The sequence below is a fragment of the Dendrobates tinctorius genome, unplaced genomic scaffold (genome assembly GCF_039654945.1).
Source record: "Dendrobates tinctorius isolate UK_male_01 unplaced genomic scaffold, ASM3965494v1 ptg000093l, whole genome shotgun sequence".
Taxonomy (NCBI): domain Eukaryota; kingdom Metazoa; phylum Chordata; class Amphibia; order Anura; family Dendrobatidae; genus Dendrobates; species Dendrobates tinctorius.
In genome coordinates this window covers 14,626,261-14,652,997 of record NW_027361761.1, presented here as the reverse complement: position 1 = coordinate 14,652,997, position 26,737 = coordinate 14,626,261, and the positions used below count along the sequence as shown (strand labels likewise).

At 41.7% G+C, this 26,737-nt stretch overlaps 1 protein-coding gene across 1 annotated transcript in view; it reads left to right on the top strand.

Moving 5' to 3' along the window:
- Positions 1-24,291, top strand: part of LOC141098568 (cytochrome P450 2C5-like) — a 119,179-nt gene extending 94,888 nt beyond the window's left edge. The window contains exons 7-10 of the mRNA XM_073586474.1: positions 8,299-8,440; positions 12,674-12,858; positions 12,991-13,132; positions 23,679-24,291. Coding sequence (XP_073442575.1) covers positions 8,299-8,440; positions 12,674-12,858; positions 12,991-13,132; positions 23,679-23,857 — 648 coding nt within the window. The 3' untranslated portion in view covers positions 23,858-24,291. The remainder of the gene's footprint in view (positions 1-8,298; positions 8,441-12,673; positions 12,859-12,990; positions 13,133-23,678) is intronic.
- The last annotated feature ends 2,446 nt before the right edge of the window (positions 24,292-26,737 follow it).

Sequence of the window (26,737 nt, the reverse complement as noted above, 5' to 3'; positions counted from 1 at the left end):
TCAGACTCCGATTTGGAGGCCAGGGTGGCTCAGCCTCCTATTTGGAGGCCGGGGTCGATCAGCCTCCGATTTGGAGGCCGGGGTCGATCAGCCTTCTATTTGGAGGCCGGGGTCGATCAGCCTCCGATTTGGAGGCCGGGGTGGCTCAGCCTCCGATTTGGAGGCCGGGGTGGCTCAGCCTCCGATTTGGAGGCCGGGGTGGCTCAGCCTCCGATTTGGAGGCCGGGGTGGCTCAGCCTCCGATTTGGAGGCCGGGGTGGCTCAGCCTCCGATTTGGAGGCCGGGGTGGCTCAGCCTCCTATTTGGAGGCCGGGGTGGCTCAGCCTCCTATTTGGAGGCCGGGGTGGCTGCGCCTCTGATTTGGAGGCCGGGGTGGCTCAGCCTCTGATTTGGAGGCCGGGGTGGCTCAGCCTCCGATTTGGAGGCCGGGGTGGCTCAGCCTCCTATTTGGAGGCCGGGGTGGCTCAGCCTCCGATTTGGAGGCCGGGGTGGCTTCGCCTCCGATTTGGAGGCCGGGGTGGCTCAGCCTCTGATTTGGAGGCCTGGGTCGATCAGCCTCCGATTTGGAGGCCGGGGTGGATCAGGCTCTGATTTGGAGGCCGGGGTGGATCAGCCTCCGATTTGGAGGCCGGGGTGGCTCATTGTCCGATTTGGAGGCCGGGGTGGCTCAGCCTCCGATTTGGAGGCCGGGGTGGCTCAGTCTCCGATTTGGTGTGTCGGCCCTTTAAGACTCATTTGGGTGTGCTGGCCCTTTAACAATCACTTTGGCGCGTTGGCCCTTTAAGAGCTAGTTTGGCTCACTGGGCTTCTTTTAAATCCACTTTGGCGCACACATTCTCTCTTAGGGGCATGTGTCATGTGATGAAGCTAGATTTGCATTTGTGCTGTGGGTTTCGCTTTAAGAGCTGATATTATGTGGCAGAGGCTCTGTGCTGGGGTTCAAGTGAAGTTCGTAGGCGTTGGCATAGTAACTGGGTGTGCCTGCGCATATCAATGAGCTCAACTGTCATTTCAATCGCCTCAGGGCACGTTTTGCCATTTCCTATTGAAAAGCATTGGAGACAGTGCATTCCAATGACGGGAAAAAAAATTTTCAAACGCAAATTGTGCAAAAACTACAAATCCGATCGACACGAAAAATACTTAGCACACCTCTCATGGACGCTGGCTTCGAAACGACACCTCAACGGAGTCTGTGCGTGTAGCGGTTCGGGCCGCATTAATTGCGGAAATCAACTTAATAATAATAATAAGAAGAAGAAGAATAAGTTAGCAGCGTTCGGATTACAATATAGTGGTTTTTTCAAACCACTATAACAAGTACAGTAATCTTAAACAATACAAGTCACGACGGGTACAGGTGGAGAGAGGACTCTGCCTGCGAGGGATCACAATCTACAAGGGATGGGTGGGGATAAAGTTGGCGAGGCTAGAGCTGGTTGTGCAGTGGCTTGGTCGATCTGTGGTTATTGCAGGTTGTAGGCTTGTTGGAAGAGGTAGGTCTTCAAGTTCTTTTTGAAGGTTTCCATGGTAGGCGAGAGTCTGATATGTTGTGGTAGAGAGTTCCAGAGTAGGATGGATGCGCTGGAAAAATCTTGTATGCGATTGTGGGAAGAGGAGATAAAGAGGGAAGTAGAGAAGGAGATCTTGTGAAGATCGAAGGTTGCGTCCAGGTAAGTACCGGGAGACGAGGTCACAGATGTATGGAGGACACAGGTTGTGGATGGCTTTGTATGTCATGGTTAGGGTTTTGAATTGGAGTCTTTGGGTAATGGGGAGCCATTGCAGGGATTGAGGGGAGAAGCTGGGGAATAGCAGGGGGACAGATGGATTAGTCGGGCGGCAGAGTTTAGAATAGATTGGAGGGGTGCGAGAGTGTAAGAGGGGAGGCCACAGAGCAGGAGGTTGTAGTGGTCAAGGTGGGACATGATGAGGGCATGGACTAGGGTTTTTGCAGATTCTTGGTTGAGGAATGTATGGATCTGTGAAATATTTGTGAGTTGAAGTCGGCAGGAAGTGAAAAGGGCTTGGAAATGTGGTTTGAAAGGGAGATCGGAGTCAAGGATTACCTCGAGGCAGTGAGCTTGTGGGACTGGGGAGAGTGGGCAGCCATTTACTTTAATGGATATGTCCGTTGGGGGGATCGAGTGAGATGCGGGAATGACGATGAATTCTGTTTTTTACATATTAAGTTTCAGAAATCTTAGAGATCTCTTCATTAAATGCTCAAAAACCCCTGACATCTACCTGAGTGATTATTGTAAGGCATAAATGCTTAAATTCCTTTATAACTGAAAGAAAGTACAGGAAAGTATGATTAACCCCTTTCTCACATCGGGAGTACATTTACTCCCTCTCTTGATGTGGGCTCCGGTGGTGAGCCCATATCTTTCCCGGGACATGTCATCTGTTTTGAACAGCTGACATGTGCCCACAATACCTGCGAGTGGAATCACGGTACACCTGCTGCTATTAACCCATTAAATGCTGCTGTCAAATGCTGACAGTGGCATTTAACAAGCACTTCAGACAATCGCAGCGGAAAGCCACCCACTGGTGATCTGCGTCTAGTGATCGCGGGTCACCAGTGAGTTGGCATGTCAACTGGAGGCCTGGAGACCTCTATGGTTGTCAGTGACTGCTTGCTGTGAATGCCACCCAGTGGACGGTGCTCATAGCAAGTGAGTAATTCTACTTTATAGAGGGGAACAGATCATCGCTTCTATGTAGCAGGGCCGATCGGTTTATGGCAGCTTCTAGTCTCTCATGGAGACTATTGAAGCATGAAAAATAGTAAAAAAAAATTTTTTAAAATATAAAAAATTTAAAAAATATATAAAAGTTCAAATCAGCACACTTTCACCCCATTCAAAATAAGACTATAAAAAAAATCAAGCATACACATATTTGGTTTAATTTATTTATATAATCTATCAATAAAAAAAGGATTAACCTGATCGCTAATCGGCGTAGCGAGGAAAAAAGACAAAACGCCAGGATTATGTTTTTTTGGTTGCTGTGAGATTGAATTAAAATGCAATAACGGGTGATCAAAAGATCGTATCTGCACCAAAATGTTATCATTAAAAATGTTAGCTCGGCGAGCAAAAAATAAGCCCTCCATGAAACCGAGATCACGAAAAATTGAGATTGTACGGTTATCGGAATATGCTTTGGAATTTTTTTTTCACCACTCAGACAAAAAACAACCTAGCCATGTTTGGTGTTTATGAACTTGTAATGACCTGGAGAATAATAGTGGCAGGTCAGTTTTAGCATTTAGTGAACCTAGTCAAAAAGCCAAACAAAAAACAAGTGTGGGATTGCATTTTTTTGCAATTTCATCGCACTTGGAAATTTTTTCCCATTTTCTAGTATATAACATGCAAAACCAATGATGCTGTTCAACAGTACAACTCCTGCAAATAACAAGTCCTCACATGGCCATATTGATGGAAAATTAAAAAGTTATAGCTCTGGGAAGAAGGGGAGAGAAAAACGAAAGCTCAAATCCGAAAAAAGTTCCCTGGGTTAAGTGGTTAAAGGAACTCTGTCAGCAAAGAATGACTGCTCAAGCCAAGTACAGATGCTCAGTGCTTCATAGCGAAGGCAATTACTTGCAGACATGTCAAAATTGTTGGCACCCCTCATTTAATTACAGAAAAATCCACAATGGTCACAGAAAGAAATTGAATCTGACAAAAGTAATAATAAATCAAATATCTAAGAAAATTAGCTAATGAAAATCACACATTGCTTTTCAGCCATGCTTCCACAGAATTAAAAAAAAAAATAAAACTCATGAAATAGGCCTGGACAGAAATGATGGTACCCTAAGTTAATATTTTGTTGCACATCCTTATGAGGCAATCACTACAGTCAAACGATTCCTGTAACTGTCAATGAGACTTCTGCACCTCTCGACAGGTATTTTGGCCCACTCCTCAAGAGCAAACTGCTCCAGTTGTCTCGTGTTTGAAGGTTGCCTTTTCCAGACGGCATGTTTCAGCTGTTTGCAAAGATGCTCAATAGGATTTAGGTCAGGGCTCATAGAAGGCCACTTCAGAATAGTCAAATGTTTTTCTCTTAGCCATTCTTGGGTGTTTTTAGCTGTGTGTTTTGGGTCATTATCCTGTTGCAAGACCCATGACCTGTGACTGATACCAAGCTTTCTGACACTGGGTAGCACATTTCTCTCTAGAATCCCCTAATAGTCTTGGGATTTCATTGTACCCTGCATAGATTCTAGACACCTTGTGCCAGATGCAGCAAAGCAGTCACAGAACATAACAGAGCCTCCTCCATGTTTTACAATAGGGACAGTGTTCTTTTCTTGATATGCTTCATTTTTTTTCCATCTGTGAACATAGAGCTGATGTGCTTTGCCAAAAAATTCAGTTTTTTTCTCATCTATCCATTGGACATTCTCCCAGAAGCTTTGTGACTTGTCAACATGTAGTTTGGCAAATTCCGATCTGGCTTTTTTATGATTTTTTTTCAACAAAGGTGTCCTCATTGGTCGTCTCCCATGAAGTCCACTTTGGCTCATACAACGACGGATGGTGTGATCTGACACTGATGTATTTTGAGCTTGAAGTTCACCTTTTATCTGTTTAGAAGTTTTCTGGGCTATTCTGTTACCATTCGTATTATCCGTCTCTTTGATATATCATCAATTTTCCTCTTGCAGCCACGTCCAGAGAGGATGGCTACAGTCCCTTGGAGCTTAAGTTTCTGAATAATATGTGCAACTGTAGTCACAAGAACATCTAACTGCTTGGAGATGGTCTTACAACTTTTACCTTTAACAACTTTGTCTATAATTGTCTTTCTAATCTCCTGAGACAACTCTTTTCTTCACTTCCTCTCGTCCATTTTGAGTGTAATAGACACTGTGTCACCAAACAGCGCAGTGAATATCTGTAGCCCTCTATACAGGCCACTCACTGATTCCAAAATTGTAGACACCAGTGATGCCAATTAGTGGACATACCTTGATTTAACATGTCCCTTTTGTCACATTATTTTCAGGGGTACCATCTTTTCTGTCCAGGCCTATTTCATGAATTTGATTCATTTTGTTTTTAATTCTGTGGAAGAATGGCTGAAAAGCAATGTCTGACTTTCATTTGTTCATTTTCATAGATTTTTGATTTATTATTACTTTTGACAGATTCAAGTTATTTCTGTCACCATTGTGGGTTATGCTATCATTAAAATAGCGGTACCAACAATTTTTACCAAATGTGTATATCGTCCTTCAGACCTGCTTTGTCTCGATCTCTCTCCACCCTTCTCTGGCTCTTTGAAATTTGAGCTGTTAATCAAAGAGGAAGGGGGTCGAGATTGAGGGAAAATAAGGAAGTGGAAAGGTGTATTCAACTAACTGGCCCTGCCATGATACACTGAGTGACGGGACTTAGTTTGCATAGTCATTCTGTGCTGTTAGGAGTCCCTTTAAAAAGTAGGCTTCTAGTTACCCCTGTAGGTCACAATTGCTGTCAGACTGCCTTTACAGAAACACTCCTTTAAATTTTTTTTTTCTCTTCATATAATGCTAACTAACTATTAAAATTTTAGCAGTGTTTTTTTATTTCATCCCATCCCAATTACATGGATATATAGTAAAACTTTTAATATGGGCGTCATGTGATTTCCTGTATGACAGCTTGTCTAATACATGCTCTAATAATAGGCAGGAAGTCACAATCTAATTTGCTGTGACCTATCGGATGGCCCAATCACATACCAAATTCTTTCTAGAGACCCTCAGACCCTTCCCTACCCAACACCACCTTCCATGTATCACTTTTTTCACCACCATCTATTTTGATGCATTGTGACTGAATCTTCAGTGTATCCTAGAAGATACAGTTTTAGATTGCTCTCCCCATTTTTACGCCTTATGATGAAGTTTTTCACAATATATGATGCTTGAAAGAGTTGTCATGTTTTGACATCCCATACCTATGTTAATGAAGCCACAATCATAAGCTAAATGAATTTGTAGTCAATGTTCAAGTTGCAACTTTTCTATTTTATTGGCATAGGTTGTGATAGGGGTGCCGGTTCCTACAGAGAGAGTTGCTCTTTGCAGTGTTGGCACCCTTGAAATTGCTTCTGAAAATTAGTTATTTCTCCAAGAAAATGATTGCAATCACACATGTTTTGTTAAACAGGTTTATTTCATTTGTGTGTATTCGAACAACACAAAAAAAGGGGAAAAAGGTAAATTGAGCAAAATTTCACACACAAACCCAAAAGTGGGCAGGATAAAATTAGCCACCTTTCCAAAATTAACCAAACACATAACCATAATGATTAAAAACCCTGCAATAAATAAATAGCATAGTGCATGAAAATATATGGCACTTAGTTAACATGTTTTTTGTTAAAAAAAAATGCGAAAACCATCCCACCTCTTCAGAGCGACCATAATTGGGACAGTTCTATCGCTAACATTAAAAACCCTACCAGATGTCAAGTGATATGTGTGGTACCCCCAGGAGTATGGTTGCCACAGTGACCTTACCTCCCTCTAAGGGAGAGTGATGTCATGCCTGGAAGCAGTGAAGGGATCTCTTTATCAGATAGTTCCTACTTTCAACACAGTTCCTGCTGTAGGCCAGCAGAGGGAGCTCTAAACCCAATTTGAGGGGAGCTGCTCTCTCTGGTCAGGGGGAGGGAAGAAGGGAGTCAGTGTGTGGACAGGGAAGAGAGAGGACGTGGGAAAAGGAGCTGGAGATCGGAGCTATAGCAGAGCTCATCTCCAGGCCTAAGCGCCAGAAACCGGGCACCGGAGTCCCAGGCTGTGTGGATGCTAATGGTTCCACAACAAAATCCGGAGGATAAGAGGCTGCAGACCCTCTGTTCCCAACTGAGACTCAACGACAAAGCAGCAACGTGTGAGCCAGAGAATGAGGCTACAGCTGCCTGTCATGCGAGTGGAGTTCTAAGTAACAGACAGAAAGAGGAACTTGAGTGGAGTGCACAACTGCAAGTACTTCAGAATAGCGCTAGAAAGGAGGCCTCACATCCAACTTGTATGGAGAGATTCCCAAATTGCTTCCAGGCTGACTGTCTCCTGTACCAACTGCAACTTGAGCCCTGGACTGTACCTACAAAGCACCATAAAAGTTAAAAGGAAGCGTCACTCTGTTGTGTCCTTTGAGTTCTTCCTGTGTCATCCTCTCAGCACGGCTACATCCCTTGCTCCATACTACATCATCATATATTCTTCAAAATCTTTCACCTGCCCTGGGACAAAGCTCTACCTGTGGGGAGCTCTACCAACTCTGCTGCATCACCGTCAGTCCCAGACTGCAGTGCTGGTCACTATTGATCAGATACCACAGGTGGCATTACAAACTCATTACAAACCCTTTATTTTTCATCCCTTGTAAATACTCCCCTTTTATTGGATGCCCAGGGTCATGGACTGGGTCACAGCCGCTGTGACACTGCCCCTTTAAGAAGCAGTCCGGTACCAAGTATCCCCACTGCCCTGTCGGGCGCTCAAACATATACCAAATATGACCAGTAAACTGGCTCAACATGCATGTGGTTATGCACTGAGAAGGACTGCGGCCAGCTAATGGACACACAGCTATGGGAGACCACATCAATATAATGCCCAGCTACAAAAAAGGCAGGTCACACCTTTTATTTATGTAAAAAACTTGTTCAAACAGGTGTGGGCAATTTGAAAATCACACCTGAGACCAGACAAAAGGGTGAGAAGTTGACTTTGCATTGTGTGTCTGTGTAAGTCACACTAAGCATGGAGAACAGAAAGAGGAGAAGAAAACCGTCCGACGACTTGAGAATCAAAAATTATTGAACAATATCAAAAATCTCAACATTACAAGTCCATCTCCAGAGATCTGGATGTACATTGTTATGTGATTTATATATAGGGGATTTAACGCTTTGGATATAAGCAATATTTCCCTTTATTGACATAAAAAATAAGACAAAAATGAAAATGTATCCTTAGTCTTTTTAGGATCAAACATTGTCTAACACCAATTGTTGCTCTTTATCTTCCCCCTTGTCACTCAGTCTTTCAGGAAACCATCTGATACACTGAAACTATATCCCCATCCTTACTGTCTGCTATTTATGATGAATGCAGGCTGCTGGTCCTGTGGTACAGACAATTGAAATTTTCATATTATATGTTACAAAGTTATTATAGTGTTAATACTATGTATTGTGTTGCAGATCATCTTAAGCTTTAAGTTGCATAATTCAATTCATAAAATAATTACCCAAACTGTATATTTATATCTTACAAAGGATAAGCCAGAATCTACTTTATACTTTCATGATGAAAACTTGGTCAAACTGGTGGGCAACCTATTTGCTGCTGGAATGGAGACCTCATCGACCACACTGCGATGGGGCCTTTTGCTAATGATCAAATATCCTGAAATCCAAAGTACGTGAGTAATATAAAATTGTAACTGAACAATGAACTGAAACAGATACAAACATAGATTTCTGTACTGCATCAATGTAGTAATTTATGGTACCGCAATGGGCACTAAATGTACCTCAGTTTATTAATTTCATTGTGTTATCTAAATGCAATTGTAAGCATTGTGTACATGTCATAAAGAGGACATAGTCATGATACCTGGTGATCAAGCATGTGACCCAGAGGTACAGTATCTGTAGAGTGATGTCACCGGTGCCTTAAAGCACAAGATATAAAAGTCAATGGTGCCAAATTTTGATTTGATATAATAATATTATATACATTTTACAAATCATACAATGATTAGTCTATGTATACCATATATTTGGCGAATACTAGTACAATCTTTAAATATTTTGGAAATTAAAGTGAAATTTGTGGATCTGCCATGTTTTCAATATTCAGGACAGAAAGGAAAGGTTTGTGGATGATTTACACTACAAGTATAACAAAGGTAGCAAGCGTTACAATTAAATAGTGTAGTGAAATCCCTATACTATTTAAACATTACCCTTGCTTCCTTTGTTATATTTGTGGTCCTTCCTGATGAAGAGGTCTCTTGTACTTCGAAACACATAGATTAAACCACAATTTCAGTTGACATTCTGGAATATATGTCTCATCATTTATCAGCAAGCATGGAAATCATCCAAAAACCTTTCCTTTCTGTCCTGAAAATCGTATGATCAGTTACTCATCCAAGGATCTGCTGCAACGGAAGTGCTTTATAACATGCTTTCTAGATATTCATAAAAGGTGACTGTAATTTTGAATCTACTGCCTGTCATACTCCTCGGATAAGACCCTATGTTGAGCTGATCACTCCTGCAGCTTTTGTGAAGGCTTTCAAAGTTGCTCTATTGTAGTGGTTGTTAAAGGTATTTGTTACCTCTCTTCTGTGTGTGGCATATCCAGAAAAGAGTGGAGTGAAATTATCAGCATTGAAAGGTGAGGCAAGCAAACAAAAACAAAGCAAAGCATGATTTTCTGATATTTCTATGGGATAGGTTTATGCTAGAGGGGATCAAATTGATCCTTTGAAAATTAACTTTTAGTCGAATTTAATAATATTCACAGATACCCCAAAATTTGAACAGTTTGAAATTCTATTCATGCTTATTGGTCAAAATAAAATGCTCTGCACTATTTCATACACTGCTGAAGAGTAAAATATATGACATAATGGACCAGATGTTTTTTTTCTGCTGGTGCATCAAGTTGGTGCACCAGCATATAAAACATCAGCAAATGGATTTGCACTACCTAAACAGTCAGGTTCAATTGTACCTGTATCGTGTCTTTTCTCCAATAGCAGGGCGGGTGTTAGGGGCAGGCACACCAGGCAACTGCCTAGGGCTCCCATTCCTCCAGGGGCTCCCAGCAAGTGACGTGCCACCAACAGCGGCACACCACATGGCTACTGTGGGGCCCATGAGAGGCCCGGCGCCAGTTCTACCCGCATCACTGATTCAACTTATCTGCATCATAGATGCTGATACAGTTGACAGCAGTGATGGAGGGGAGAAGAGAGGGCATCGGATGATGCTCTCTCCCCCAGAATTCCCCTCTGCTTGTGACTCAGCAGGCGCACAATGATGTCACTTCATTGTGCGGCACAATGTGCCAACAGTAAGGCTGATGAAACACTGCAGAAGACAGAGAAACGAGGGAATGAGGAGGAGAGGTGAGCATTTTATATGTGTATATTTGTGTGTGCGTGCATGCGTATGTGACTACATTATACTTTGTGTGTGGGGGGACAACATTATAGTGTCTGTGTAGGGGGATGCATTATAGTGTGTATATGGGGGACTACGTTATATTGTGTGTGTGGGGGCTGCATTATACTGTATTGGGGCTGAATATTATTGTGTGTTTGTGCGGGGTTGCATTATACTCTGAGGGGGCTACATTGTACTCTGAGGGGGGTGCAGTATGCTCTGAAAAGGGGCTGCATTGTACTCTGATAGGGCTGTATTATACTCTGAGGGGACTACATTATATTCTTAGGGGACTATATAATACTATCAGGGGGCTACATTACACTGTGTGTGGAGGGCTGAATTATACTTTGAGTGGGCTACATTATACTCTGAGGGGTATTGTAGTATACTCTGAGGATGGATGCATTATAATCTGAGGGGGGCTGCATTATACTCCGAGGGGGGCTGCATTATACTCTGAGGGGGCTGTATTATAATCTGAGAGGGCTGCATTATACTCTGAGGGAGCTACATTACACTCTGAGGGGGCTACATTATACTCTAAAAGGCGATAAGTTATACTATGTGTGTGTGGGGATGCATTACATTCTCAGGGGTACTGCATAATACTTTGAGGGGGGCTGTATTATACTCTATGCAGTGCTGCATTATACGCTAAGAGGAACTGCAGTATATTTTGAGGGGACTGCAATATACTCAGAGGGGAGCTGCAATATACTTTGAGGGGGACTGCAGTATACTCTGAGAGGTGCTGCAGTACACTCTGATGGGATGGGGGCTGCATGATATTCTTAGGGGGACTGCATTATACTCTGAGGGGGGCTACATTGTAGTCTGATAGGGTTCCATTATACTTTGGGGATCCATTACAATCTGAGGGGGCTACAAAAACTGAAAAGTGGGGCGTGCAATATTATTAGGTCCCTTTAACTTAATAGTTTGTTGTGCCACCTTTTGCTGTGATTACAGCTGCAAGTCGCTTGGGGTATGTCTTTATCAGTTTTGTACATTGAGAGACTGAAATTCTTGCCCATTCTTCCTTAGCACACAGCTCGAGCTCAGTGAGGTTTGATGGAGATTGTTTGTGAATAGTAGTTTTCAGCTCTTTCCACAGATTCTCGATTGGATTCAGGTCTGGACTTTGACTTGGCCATTCTAACACCTGGATACGTTTATTTGTGAACCATTCCATTGTAGATTTTGCTTTATGCTTGGGATCATTGTCTTGTTGGAAGACAAATCTCCGTCCCAGTCTCAGGTCTTTTGCAGACTCCAACAGGTTTTCTTCAAGAATGGTCCTGTATTTGGCTCCTCCCATCTTCCCATCAAATTTAACCATCTTCCCTGTCCCTGCTGAAGAAAATCAGGCCTAAACCATGATGCTGCCACCACCATGTTTGACTGTGGGGATGGTGTGTTCAGGGTGATGAGCTGTGTTGACTTTGCGCAAAACATATCATTTGGCATTGTTGCCAAAAAGTTTGATTTTGGTTTCATCTGATCAAAGCACCTTCTTCCACATGTTTGGTGTGTCTCCCAGGTGGCTTGTTGCAAACTTTAAATAACACTTTTTATGGATATCTTTGAGAAATCGCTTTCTTCTTGCCACTCTTCCATAAAGGCCAGATTTGTGCAGTGTACGACTGATTGTTGTCCTATGGACAGACTGTCCTACCTCAGCTGTAGATCTCTGCAATTCATCCAGAGCGATCATGGGCCTCTTGGCTGCATCTCTGATCAGTCTTCTCCTTGTTTGAGATGAAAGTTTAGCGGGACGGCCGGGTCTTGGTAGATTTGCAGTGGTATGATACTCCTATTTCAATATGATCACTTGCACAGTGCTCCTTAGGATGCTTAAAGTTTTGGAAATCATTTTGTATCCAAATCCGGCTTTAAACTTCTCCACAACAGTATCATGGACCTGCCTGATGTGTTCCTTGGTCTTTATGATGCTCTCTGTGCATCAAACAGAGCCCTGAGACTATCACAGAGCAGGTGCATTTATACGGAGACTTCATTACACACAGGTGAAATATATTTATCATCATTAGTCATTTTGGACAACATTGGGTCATTCAGAGATCCACAATGAACTTCTGGAGTGAGTTTGCTGCACTGAAAGTAAAGCGGCCGAATAATATTGCACGGCCCACTTTTCAGTTTTTGAATTTCCACAAAAATTTAAACTAACCAATACATTTCGTTCAACTTCACAATTGTGTCCCACTTGTTGTTGATTCTTCACCAAAAATTTACATTTGGTATCTTTATGTTTTGAAGCATGATATGCGGGAAAAGGTTGAAAAGTTCCAGGGGGCTTAATACTTTCGCAAGACACTGTATATATCTTTCCAGAATAACAAAGTAAAAATTTGTTTTGCAAGACTAACATATATTGAACTTGTACTTTGTTTTATATATTTCAGAATTTGCATTGTAACTCACAATACATTCCATTTTTACCTTTAAGAAACAGTGCAAAATGAAATTGAAAATGTTATTGGATCTGCTCAACCTCAAGTAGAACATAGAAAGGAAATGCCATATACTGACGCTGTCATTCATGAAATACAAAGATTTGGGGACATCGCACCTGGAAGCCTCCCACATGCCACAACTACGGACGTCACATTCAGGGGCTATAATATTCCAAAGGTTAGGAGATTTCTTTTATAACTTAAGTCTGTGTGTGTGTTTTCCTTTCAATATTTTAATCAATATGTTTATAATATTTTCGTTATAGTTTATATTTTTTATGGTAATTTATTTTACCTTTTGTTTCTTCAGGGCACGACTGTCATTCCATTACTTCACTCTATTTTTAAAGATAAAGCTTATTTTGAGAAGCCAGAAGAGTTTTATCCTGGGCACTTTCTCGACTCAGAAGGAAAATTTAAGAAGAATGAAGCCTTCATTCCCTTCTCATTAGGTAAATCTCTTTCCCTCATTTCCTGTTCATGGCATCATGCATTTATATAAGGTAAAGTGAATTGTTTAAACCGTGCCACAAAATTTAAATCTAAGTTTGCATTATTATCCTGTACTGCATTTTTGATTTACATCTTGATATTAGTCCTGTGATCACAGCAGCATCAGCGGTTTCAATCAAACAGTCTATAAAGTATGATTGAAACCCAAAAACAGGCATATACCTCTGTGCTATGCATACTCCCAAAGACAAGATAAACACAGTTCTTATGCACAGAAGACAATGAAAATGGGCCACAATATATAACTTTGGCAGAAAAAACTGATAGCACTGGAAGAAAAGCACTATAATAATGTAATATAATATAATATAAGAAATATTAAAATATATATGCACTATGAGCTGTTTTTGATATCTTGGGATAGGTGCCCAAACAAGTTATAAAATGGAGAAGCATCTAGGCCATGGAATAAATATGACATAGAAAAATATTTAGATGGACTGATAAAAAATAGGAGTCAAAATGATTCAATCCACCCTTAACACTGCAACAAATACAGCGAATGCCAGATAAAATGTCTCTTACATACATAGAAAGGATGAATAAGAAGCAATGCAGAGTAGATGATTAGAACACTTGCCCATATGAAGTCCTGCAAGATCCAGGGTCACAGTCACAAAAAAATTTTCCAGCAAGGTGACACCCATATAGTCAATGCATGAGATGTTCTGGGGGAAGTTGAAGAAACCTGGAGCTGCAAATAGAGCGATCAGTGAGCCCAGGCCGGTGGTGTCCACAAATCATGATCCTTACCCTTTTTGGAAATCTCGGTTTCCCTTATCAGTAAAGACTGCTAATGTAACCGGCTGGGTGGTGAAACCATTGTGCCAAAGCCCAAGGAAAACCTGGAGAGACGTGACTAGGATCCTCACCCAATCTAACCATGAACAACCAGCAGCTAACGACACTGCAGTGCAGTCCTTGAAGAGACAAGGGATGTGATCCAGGTGCTACTCCAGGACTGACCTTTGGTAGATGGCGGCTGATCCCTAGGAGCAGATAGCTGGAATGGCCCGGGGATGGCCAGCAGGTGCAGGCAGGCAGAGAAGATGACAGGAATCGCAGGTGCAGACAGGACAGTTTGATAGAGAGATGAGCACTGGAGGGTGCAGCAATATCGACTGCCATTGAGGTGAGGACTGGCGGGTGCAGCTGGATCTGCTGCCGTTGAGGTGAGCACTGGCAGGTGCAGCTAGTTCAGCTGCCGTTGAGGTGAGCACTGGCGGGTGCAGCAAACTCGGCTATGGTTGAGGGAAGCACTGGCGTGTGCAGCAGACTCTGGCAGGTTCAGCAGACTCGGCTCCCGTTCAATGGGTGAAAAACGATGCACCGCAGTTCAGCCCGGCTGGGAACGCAGCCTCAGTGACGTCACCACTAGTCACTGAGGCTTCGCTAGCAGCAGTTCAGTCACCAACGGTTTTCAGCCTGGACTGTCACATCATGGCACCATCCAGGTTGAAAACCATTTCTCCCCCAGACATGGATTATGGCATGGGAGAGAGCGAGGGACAGGTATGGTATAATGTTTTATTTTTTTTTGTTTATTACTGGAGATCCAGGGCTTCGATGGAATTAGGTGAGGTTGTAAGTATGGTTTAACCCCTTTCTGACATTTGACATCCTATCCCATCCAGGGGACCCGGGCCCATATGACCGTGGATGGGATAGTACGTCATCGGGATCAGCTGTGCTCATGGGGGGAGCGCAGCTGGTCATGGCCGGGAGTCAGCTGATTATCACAGCTGACACTTAGCACTGTGTGCCAGGAGTGGTCACGTACCACCCCTGGCACATTAACCGTCGGCATAGGGAAGAATCACGCAGGGAGGGGGCTCCTTGCCTGCTCCTCTGGGCCTCCTCCCTGTAGGCCCCCAGATCCATTATGGCCACGGGGGTTTTCGGGGTCCTGCAGTGAGGCGGCTTTCTCAATGCCTGCTGAGAGCAGGCGCTGAGAAAGCCTCCTGCAGTGCCTGTCAGATCGCTGAAGTAAAAAAAAAAAACAAGTGTAAAAATAATTTTTAAAAATTCCTAAATAAATATAAAAAATATTCCCTAATAGATTCCTTTTTTTCGCAAATAGAAAAAAAACAATAAAAGTACAAAAAGGATATGGGTACACATATTTTTCTCTGCCATGTACCCAAACAGTGGTTTACCCTGCAAATGGGGTATCAGCCTACTCAGGACAAATTGCACAACAGCTTTTGGGGTCCAATTTCCCCTGTTACCCTTGGGAAAATAAAAAAATGGGGGCAAAATATCATTCTTGTGGAAAAAATATGATTTTTTTATTTTTATATATTTTTAAAAGTGCTCACCACACATCTAGATTAGTTCCTTGGGTGGTCTAGTTTCCAAAATGGGGTCAATTGTGGGGGGTTTCCACAGTTTAGGCACATCAGGGGCAGTCCAAATTCGTCATGACATCCGCAGACCATTCCATCAAAGTTTGCATTCTAAAATGTCACTACTTCCCTTCCGAGCCCCAACGTGTGCCCATATAGTAGTTTTCTCCCACATATGGGGTATCAGCATATTCAGAACAAATTGGACAACATTTGGGGTCCAATTTCTTATGTTACCCTTGGGAAAATAAAAAATTGGGGACCAAAAGATCCTGTTTGTGGAAAAATTGTGATGTTTTTTTATTTCCACGCCCGGACGTTAAAAACTTTTCTGAAGCACTTGGGGGTTCAAAGTGCTCATCACACATCTAGTTAAGTTCCTTGGGGGTCTAGTTTCCAAAATGGGATGACTTGTGGGGGGTTTCCACTGATCAGGCACATCAGGGGCTCTCCAAACGCGACATGGCGCATGATCTCAATTCCAGCCAATTTTGCATCAAGCGGTGCTCCTTCCCTTCTGAGCACTTCCATGCGCCCAAACAGTTGTTTACCCCCACATATGGGGTATTAGCGTATTCAGGACAAATTGCACAATAACCTTTGGGGTCCTGTTTCCATTGGGAAAATAAAAATTGGGGGTGAAAAGATTTTTTTTGTGGAAAAAATATGACTTTTTAAAATTTTATGGCTGTACGTTATAAACTTATGTGAAGCTCTTGGGGGTTCAAAGTTCTCACCACACACCTAGATAAGTTGTTTGGGGGGTCTAGTTTCCAAAATGGTATCATTTGTGGGGGGTTTCCAGTGTTTAGGCACATCAGGGGCTCTCCAAATGCGGTATGGCGTAAAGCCAATTCTGCATTGAAAAAGTCAAATGGCCCTTACTCCCTTCCAAGCTCTGCCATGCGCCCAAATAGTGGTTTATCCCCACTTATGGGGTACCAGCGTACTCAGGACAAATTGCACAATAACTTTTGGGGTCCTGTTTCCCTTGGGAAAATCAAAACTTGGGGTGAAAAGATCATTTTTTTGGAAAAAATATGATTTTTTAATTTTACGGCTGTACGTTATAAACTTCTATGAAACCCTTGGGGGTTCAAAGTTCTCACCACATATCTAGATAAATTCCTTGGGGGATCTAGTTTCCAAAATGGCGTCACTTGTGGGGGGATTTCCACTGTTTAGGCACATCAGGGGCTCTCCAAATGTGACATGGCGTCCAATCACAATTCCAGCTAATATTGCATTGACAAAGTGAAACAGCGCTCCTTCCTTTCTGAGCTCTGCCATGCACCAAAACAGTGGTTGCCCGACATATCCGGTATCAGCGCACTCAGGACAGATTGCACAATAACTTTTGCAGTCCAATTTCTCCTGCTACCTTGGTAAATTAAAAAAAATTGGACCTGAAGTAATTTTTTTGTGAAAAAAAGATAAATGTTAAATTTTTTTAAACACTTTAAGCACCTGAAGGGTTAACAAACTTCTTGAATATGGTTTTGAGTACCATCAGGGGTGAAGTTTTTAGAATGGTTTCATTTTTGGGTATTTTCTATCATATAGACCCCTTAAGATGACTTCAAATGTTCATAAAAAAATGGTTTTGCAAATTTTGTGGTAAAAATGAGAAATCGCTGGTAACAAAAAAAAAATTTGGTTCCAAAATTGTGCTGATGTAAAGTAAACATGTGGGAAATGTTACTTATTAAGTTTTTTGTGGGCCATATCTCTGTGATTTAAGGGCATAAATATTCAAAGTTGGGAAATTGGAAAATTTTCAAAATTTTTGCCAAATTTCAAGACTCAGTGTAAATTAGTAGGGGTGAAAAAAAACAAAACAGTACTTATCTGTGAATATATACTCCTTCATAATGATATCCATAAGGTCCATGATAACATCATTCCTCAGATATAGTCCGCACACTCTCAACGCATTTCCCCCTACTGCGGGTTCATCAGGAGAGATGCATATTGGTCAGAGAGGTCTGGCAGTGGAGACTAATCCAATTGATGAGGCGATTTTTTTTTTTTCCCCATGAATGGGCTTATTGTTGTCAGTATCTGGTGATTTAAACTAGGGGTACGATATATATGTGATATCTGGAGTGGCTGTAGCACCCCTAGTAATTTACACTGAGACTTGAAAATCTGGCACATTCAGTGGTGTCTTTGTTTGCTTTCATGATTTCTGACAATTTGTTATCAGATAAGCCGTTCCTGTTTACCTACCACTGTTTCATCATTGTGTCTAATAGGCAGTTTGTTATCTGGGTACTTGATGTGACAATTTTTATATATACTTCATATACATAACATAGTGGTTTTGGGAAAGGGCATAATTTGCTACAAATTTATATGTAACTGGTTCAACTGTGTGTGAGTGTTATGCATCTATTCAGACTGTCTGGACTTTCTACCTTTCCTCACATGCATATATGATTGTATAAATCTACTTTACTGCATTCATGAAGATATTCTAAGCAAATGGATACAGGCCATCTGGCCCTCTGTTTCTAATCTGTCATCTTATAGGATGATATAGGAGATTATGGATAGCCATCGCACGAGCGGGGGCGCCATTCTCGTATTTCTTAGGGTGCCAACCTCCGCACCTAAGTAGGTGTTCAGATAGTCATTTTGTATAGGGCCAGGTCATTCTTTTCTTCACATCGGCTGAGTGAAATTATTATCAGATGGTAGCATGTATTATCAATTTTTATACATCTTCTTTATGTCCATTTCCCCTTTTTTTCCGTTTTTTGATGTTTTTGGGCTATAATAGTATTGTGCAGTTTTTAACTGCTATGATTCAGGTTTTTCTGACCACATGATTGGATTGGCAGATTCAGCTGGTTAGATTTGGTTTGACTGCTATACCTTATCTCTTTCCAGCAATACAATAGCCTGTTTTTTACTAGGCTTTATAATAGGGGACATCTGTGCAATTTTATATTGTTATTTTTGTACTTAATAAAAGTTATATTTTAATAGGGTTTTTTTTCAGTTAGTCTATTTGTCAAATACATCTATATATCTACCTATTATATTTGTATTTACTGTATGTAATCTAACTCTTCTATCCTGTCGGCTCCTGCTGTTATTTTACACTACCGCAGCTGCTGAAGTGCCAGCTTTTCTTCTATCTATGTAATATATATAGCTCAAAGAAATAAAGCGAACACAAACAGCCTGTTGCAAATCGCATAGTGTTCCCTTTTATTTTTTTGAGCAGTATACAGTATATATATATATCTAATGTATAAAGCTCAAAGTGTGTATGTATGTATGTATGTGTGTGTATCTATGTGTGTGTGTGTGTATGTCCAGCATAGGCATCCGCACCGTCGCAGCTACAGCCACAAAATTTGGCACAGTCACACGCCTGGACCCCGAGAGTGTCCTAAGCTATGTTGTGAGGCGAAATTTTAACCCCGCACGTTCCAATTCACCAAACAATTTTGCCCCTGTCTACATGCTGGGGAAAAAGTGTGTGCGTGTCAAGCCCCGCCCCCTAATTATGATGTCATAATGCCCCTATCTACATAATGGGGAAACAGTGTGTGCGTATCAAGCCCCGCCCCTCATTATGATGTCATAATGGTTGCCATGGCGACGCTGATTCATCATAGGTTTTAAGCCCCGCCGCTCATTATGATGTCATAATGGTTGACTATGGGATGGGGGATGTGTGATGGGTATCTGGGCACTGGACTATGAGATGGAGGATATGTATGATGGGTATATGGGCACGGGACTATGTGATGTCGGATATGTATATGGGCACGGGACTATGGAATGGAGGATGTGTGATGGGTATATGGGCACTTGACTGTGGGATGGAGGATATGTATGTCGGGTATATGGGCACGGGACTATGGGATGGACGATATTTATGATGGGTATATGGGCACGGGACTATGAGATGAAGGATGTGTGATGGGTATATGGGCACTTGACTATGGGATGGCGAATATGTATGATGGGTATATGGGCATGGGATGGAGGATGTGTGATGGGTATATGGGAATGGGACTACGGGATGGAGGATGTGTGATGGGTATATGGGCACGGGACTATGGGATGGAGGATGTGTGATGGGTATATGGGCAAAGGACTATGGGATGGAGGATATGTATGATGGGTATATGGGCATGGGACTATGGGATGGAGGATATGTATGATGGGTATATGGGCACGGGACTATGGGATGGCGGATATGTATATGGGCACGGGACTATGGGATGGAGGATGTGTGATGGGTATATGGGCACTGGACTATGGGATGGAGGATATGTATGATGGGTATATGGGCATGGGACTACGGGATGGTGGATATGTATGATGGGTATATGGGCATGGGACTATGGGATGGAGGATAATTATAATTTGCTATAACCAACCACAGTTAGTTACTATGCCCGGGCAGCGCCGGGCTCTTCAGCTAGTATATATATATACAGTATATATATATATATATATATATATATATATATATATATAAAGCTCAATGTGTGTGTGTATGTATGCATATGTATACAGCCACAAAATTTGGCACAGTCACACGTCTGGACACCGAGAGCGTCATAGGCTTGTTGTGAGGCAAAATTTTAACCCCACACATTTCTATCATGTTATCATCCTTCTGTGAAGCTGGAAATAACACAATTTATTACCGTGCCAACACAGACCACCCTCTGACACAGACTGCAGGGGGAGCCCAGTATCACACAGGATAGGATTAGATACACGGCTCAGCAGTCAGTATCACACAGGAAAGGATTAGATACACAGCTCAGCAGTCATTATCACACTGGACAGGATTAGACACATGGCTCAGCAGGCAGTATCACACAGGATAGGATTAGATACACAGCTCAGCAGTCAGTATCACACAGGATAGGATTAGATGCACAGCTCAGCAGTCAGTATCACACAGGATAGGAATAGACACACGGCTCAGCAGACAGTATCACACAGGATAGGATTAGATACGCAACTCAGCACAAAGTATCACACAGAATAGTATTAGATACATGGCTCAGCAGACAGTATCGCACAGAATAGGATTAGATACATGGTTTTTATGTGCAAAATAATCATTATAATTTGTTATAACTAAGCACAGTTGGCTACTATGCCCAGGCAACGCTGGGCTCTTCAGCTACTGTATATATATATATATATATATATATATATATATATATATATATATATAATATTCTATTCTAACCTGTCATGCTGTGGTTTTAATGAATGCAGCACATAAATTGCCGGCTTTTGAGGGGACCCCTCTATTCTTGATAACCGACCTTTCTAATGCTGATAGGTGAGGGTTGCAGCCTCCAGCTTTGAGTTTTCCTGGCTGGTTATCAAAAATACAGGGGAACCCATGGAGTTATTAGCAGCAGCAGCAAGTGTTTGCTGATGGGAGCTGTAGTCGCATCAGCTGACACCAATGACCGGAGGTAACTTTTTACCTCCTATCACAGCTGAGTGCTCACGCTGTCTTCTGACAGCGTGGGAATCGCCGCTCTCTGACAGGCGGGGATAATTTCACCATTGATCAGGAACGCTACGCCAGTGTTTCCCACGCCGTCACACAGCTAGGGAAACACCGGCTTTTGTGATATGCATGTTCAGCTATATTTAGCAATTTTATTGACAATTAAATCGGCGAATATTGCAAATTTAGCAATCGTGAGCCAAACTGAACTTTAAGAAATTTGCTCACCTCTAATTTTTATTACTTACTGCAAAGTCAAAAGTTTACATACACTAAGATTACTATGACTTTAATTCTGGATGGCCCATATGATGATGTAATGTGTTTGGAAGCTTCTAATAGGTTTTTTGGCAACATCTGAGTTAATTGGAGACACACCTGTGGTTGTATTTCAATGCACAACTGAAAGACACTGTTTTTTTGTGTAGCATCATGGGAAAGTCTCAAGAAATCAGTCAAGATATCAGAAAGAGACTTGTGGACTTGCACAAGTTCGGCTCATCCTTGGGTACAATTTCAAGATACCTGAAGGTGCCTCGCTCATCTGTACAAACAATTATATACAAGTATAAACAAGATGGGAATGTCCAGCTCAGGAAGGAAATGGTTCTGTGTCCCAGAGATGAAAGTGCTTTGGTCCGACATTTGCATATCAACCCAAGGACAAAAGCAAAAATCTTGTAAAGATGATGGCGGCAGCTGGTAAGATGTATATTTATCCACAGGGAAACAATTACTGTATCAACATGGGCTGAAAGGCAACTCTGAAAGGAAGAAGTCATTACTCCAAAAGAAAATAAAAAGCAAGTCTAATGTCTGCAAATGCACACAGAAACACAGAAGTTAATTTTTGAAGATAAATCCTGTGTTCTGTTGAAACTAAAATTTAACTTTATGGGCATAATGACAGTCTTTAAGTTTAGAGGAAAAAGGAAGATGTTTGGAAGCCTAAGAACAAATCCCAACTGTGTAACACTGGGGTGCCTTTCACTAAATAGATGTCATCATGAGAAAAGATGATTATGTGGCAATACTGAAGCAACATATCAAGACATCAGCTAGGAAATTAAAGCTTGGGTAGAAATGGGTCTTCCAAATGGACAATGACCCGAAGCATACTGCCAAAATATAACAAAGTGACTTAAGGATAACAAAGTCAATGTTTTGGAGCGACTATCACAAAGCCCTGATCTCAATCCTATTGAAAATTTAAGGGCAAATCTGAAAAGTCCGGTGCGAGCAATGTGAACTACAAACCTGGATCAGTTACACTAGTTTTGTCAGGAGGAATGGGCTCAAATTCCAACCAACTATTGTGAGAAGCTTGTGGAAGGAAATCCCAAACGTTTGACCCAAGTCATTCAGTGTAATGGCAATGGAACCAAATACTAATGAAATGTATGCAAACTTTTGACTTTGAAATAAGTAATAAGAATGCCTTAAAACATTCTCTCTCTCTCTCATTATTCTGGCATTTGTTAAATATTAATAATTATGGTAATCCTTATTGACCTAAAATGGGAAAGGTTTATTCTGATTTCATGTCAGATATTGAGAAAAACATGCAGATGTGTCTTTTTATATAGTGTATGAAAACTTCTGGTTTCAACTGTATTTATTTTAATATTTAATGCACTTTAGTTTTGAGCAGATACATGAGAGCTGTGAATTGGGAGATGGGATCATTCAACTCTTGCTTGAGTGCACGCACCACAGCAAAGTATAGATGCAGTAGAAAGTATAGGCTTTCTACTGCATCCATACTCCGCTATTTAGAAGATACAAGTTCCTGCCTCCTGAGCTGTGGCCCTTGACCAAACGTCTAAGATTTAAAACTCCTAATATACATATATATAATCTTCCAATAGCCTAGTTTTCAGAGATCAGTGAGTGTCTCATGATTAGAGATGGTGAAGATCGATTTGCAAGCCACTAGAGATGAGCGACTTTGCCTTTTTTTAGGGTCGAGTCGGGTTTCATGAAACCCGACTTTCTCAAAAGTCGAGTAGAGCGAAATCCGCCGACTATCGGGAAAAGTCGAAGGCCGACTGAAACATGAAACCCAATGCAAATCAATGGGGAAGAAAAGTCGGCAGGGAGTGGAGGACAGGAAGCACACCTACATGCCGGACCGTTTTTTTAAAGTGCGCAAAACCTCTCTCTCTCCCCAGACGCTGCACATGTCATGTCATTGCCCACACCTTGCTCAGAGGCTGAAAAAAGTCACGTGCAAGCATTCTGGGAAATCCGACTTTGGCACCTGTTTTGCCGACTGCATGGCCGACTTCACGCTGTGGTCGGGTTTCGGTCGGTGAAACCCGACTTTGCCATAAGTCGGCGACTTATGAATCGGGCTGACCTGTTTCGCTCAACTCTACAAGCCACATCAATAATCCTTTGCTGCCATATATGTTCCTTGCTAACAACTTCTTAACTGATGGCATCTCTGGCTTATTTATTGATTTTCCGGCTGCAATGTTATGTGACATTGAACTAGGCCAGCTACTCAAGAGCTCTAGATGCAGGCAGGTAGGAAGAAGTTTAAATGTCCCCTGTCCATTCACCACAGATTACCCTGCTGATATATTCACATCACCTCTAACCAGGTACTCAAACTCCAACGTTTTTCTTATACAGGTAAAAGAAGTTGTGCCGGAGAGAACTTGGCAAAAATGGAATTGTTCCTGTTCTTCACAACCCTGCTACAAAACTTTACATTCAAGGCTCCATCAGGAGCAAAGCTAGACCTTTCACCTGCAGTGGGATTACTTAGTTCTCCATTACCCTATGAAATCTGTGCAATCCCTCGCAGATAAGACATACTGTGCATCTATAGCCAATTTATAGTTGCCCTTCAAATTGAAGATGCTTTCTAGGGATGAAAATGTTCAAGTCTAAGAAAAATTCTTTGCTAATTGTTAAAGGACAATATAGGCTTAAATGCTGATCCTCACTTCAGGCTTTGTTGCCTTTCATAAGAGAAAAATTCACTTTCATAGGAGGCAGTCATGTCATGCTATGGGGAATGTGCAATTTAGAGTTAGCCTTATGAACAGTTAACTACAGGACTAGAATGGAAATTCAGATTCAGCAGATTTGTGTGATTTTTGTAAAATTTAAATGAAATGTCTGAGAGGCTAACCCCCCCCTTCCCCTAATCTATTTATCTACTGTCCAGAAGTGTGGATTTATTTTATGATGGACTTTAATAATAAAAATCTTTGCTAATGCAAGAAAAAACTTTTTAAAATTTGCATCCTGGATTTTGTCCGCTGGAGTTTAAAGGTTTATTTTTTCATTTGAATTTTTCGTGGCTGGCTCCTGCTCTGGTCTCCGTGCAGACTTTCTCCTGGATTGATATTGGATCTCACACACCGGGGTGTATGGGTAAGCTGGCTTTGAAAATCTAGAGTTTTTTTTGTATTTTGTAAAATTTGATTCATGTCAAATGTATTTCATGCAAATCAAATTTGAAATTTTAAAGACATTTATTATCTCCGGCGATCTTGTGAGACCACAAAGTTTAATAAATGCAAATTTAAAAAAATATATCTTTTGCACCTGTTCAACTCCCTCTGGCTCTAGTCGCTCTTCAGTGCATTGGTTGCGGATCAGGCCTCATAATATCATGAGGTCTCATGGTACTGAGTAGGCCTGATGTTGCATCAGGACATGCTTCTTCTCCTGATGCCACGATGTTGTGAGATCTAGTCAGCGCCAGAGCCTACCCGATGGAGACACTAACGCCAGAGTGAGCTGTACGGCTCAACAGTTGAAGGCTGCTGAGAGGTGAGCATTATCTGTATACTTTACATACTTTTTTCTTCACTCATTCCATGCTTTACAATTACTCCAGCAAATTGACAGTTAGCATTTGTCCCTTCGCTTTGAATAGAATCCCCAAATATTCAAAAGTCAAATTTTGGGCAAAAATTCCAAGCGAATTTGATTTGCTTCCAATGGATCCGCTGATCTCTAATAAATAGTGACATACTAGATTGCTCCCACTGGAAGTGAATCTGGATGCCAAGAAGATGTTAGAAATGTTTAAAAAATTGTTGCAATAAAATTATTAAACTCTATTATGTCTAATGAATGTCTGATATTCTGACTCCATAACTAGACTGAATGTATGTGGCTCTTAGGACCGTGTTTCTATGGATGTCTGCATTGAACCAATAGTTACATGAAGGAAACATCAGATGGAAACATCAGAAAGCTTAAACTCGACTGCAGAGGCATGTATGAAAATTCCAGAAGAAGGTTTATTTTCAAGCTGAATTCTTGTAGATATGCACAATTGCAGTCGGTGAAAAGACCATTCTGAACCAGAGATATACAGGAATGAGCCTCAGAGGAATATGGCTGACATACACTGACACAGGAGGAAGAAGGGAGGTGTTGCTTACATCAGGGCTGGGCTACAGGGAGAGAGACAAGACAAACTTGTAAAAGGCAAATCTGATTTCATAGTAGTGTAATAGGAACAATACAATCGCAATACTGTAAGATTCCAAAGTCGTGGGACATGACAGGTTGCAATAAGCCTGATTATCCCACAGCAAATGTTCCATATTTTGACTTTTAAAGTTTTTCTCTGGTGCCAATACTTAAAGAACAGAAGGGAATGAGGCGTAGAGGAATAGTCAGCTCACCAAATGTTGATTAGCAGTCTTCGTCTGTAAGGCAGCGCACGGAGCAATCCCAGTGTCAAACATGGAGATACAAGGTAAAAAAAAAATTGTATCCTCCATCAGTAGCCCAAAAATATCTAATAGGTAAGGTTTATTGATCACATTAAAAACTGTAGTAGCAAATCACCAAAGAAGATCCATAGAGATAGGAGAAACGGACCAGCTAATTTCAGCTTAACGCCTTTACATTACCGCTGGAGGATATAATTGTTTTTCATCATTTCTTTGGTGGTTTAATGAATCTTACTGAATGGTAAAAGCAATAACATGATTTATTATTGCCCAACAATGAAAAGAATTGCAGGAATTTAGAAGAATTTAGAAATCTGATATGATTCAAAATTTGCGCAAATTTACATAGTAACATACAGTAGTAACCTAGTATTTAAGGTTGAAGGAAGACTTTAAGTCTATTTAGTTCAAACCATAGCCTAACATGTTGATCCAGAGGAAGGCAAAAAAAAAACCATGTGGCAAACAGTAAGCTTCACATTGGGGAAAAAAAATTCCTTTCTGACTCCACATACGGCAATCAGACTAGCTCCCTGGATCACCGCAATATCAAGGAGACTAGTGTATATAACCTCACTCTCCAACATCACTGAAGGGGAGCTTAATTGTCTCTTCTCCAAATCGCACCTCACAACCTATGTACTTGACCCCATTCCATCCCACCTCCTCCCCAACCTCACCACCACACTTATTCCATCCTTAACCCACCTCTTCAACCTATCACTAACGTCCAGTACCTTCCCTTCTGCTTTCAAACATGCCCCAATCACGCCTATCCTTAAAACGTCAACCCTCGACCCAACCGCTATGTCAAGCTATCGCCTAATATCGTTGCTCACATTCGCATCCGAACTCCTGGAGCAGCACGTCCACGCTGAACTTTCCTACCACTTATCATCTAACTTGTTCTTTGACAATCAACAATCTTGTTTCCGCCCCATCACTCCACTGAGACAGCCCTGACCAAAATTACTAACAACCTACTTACAG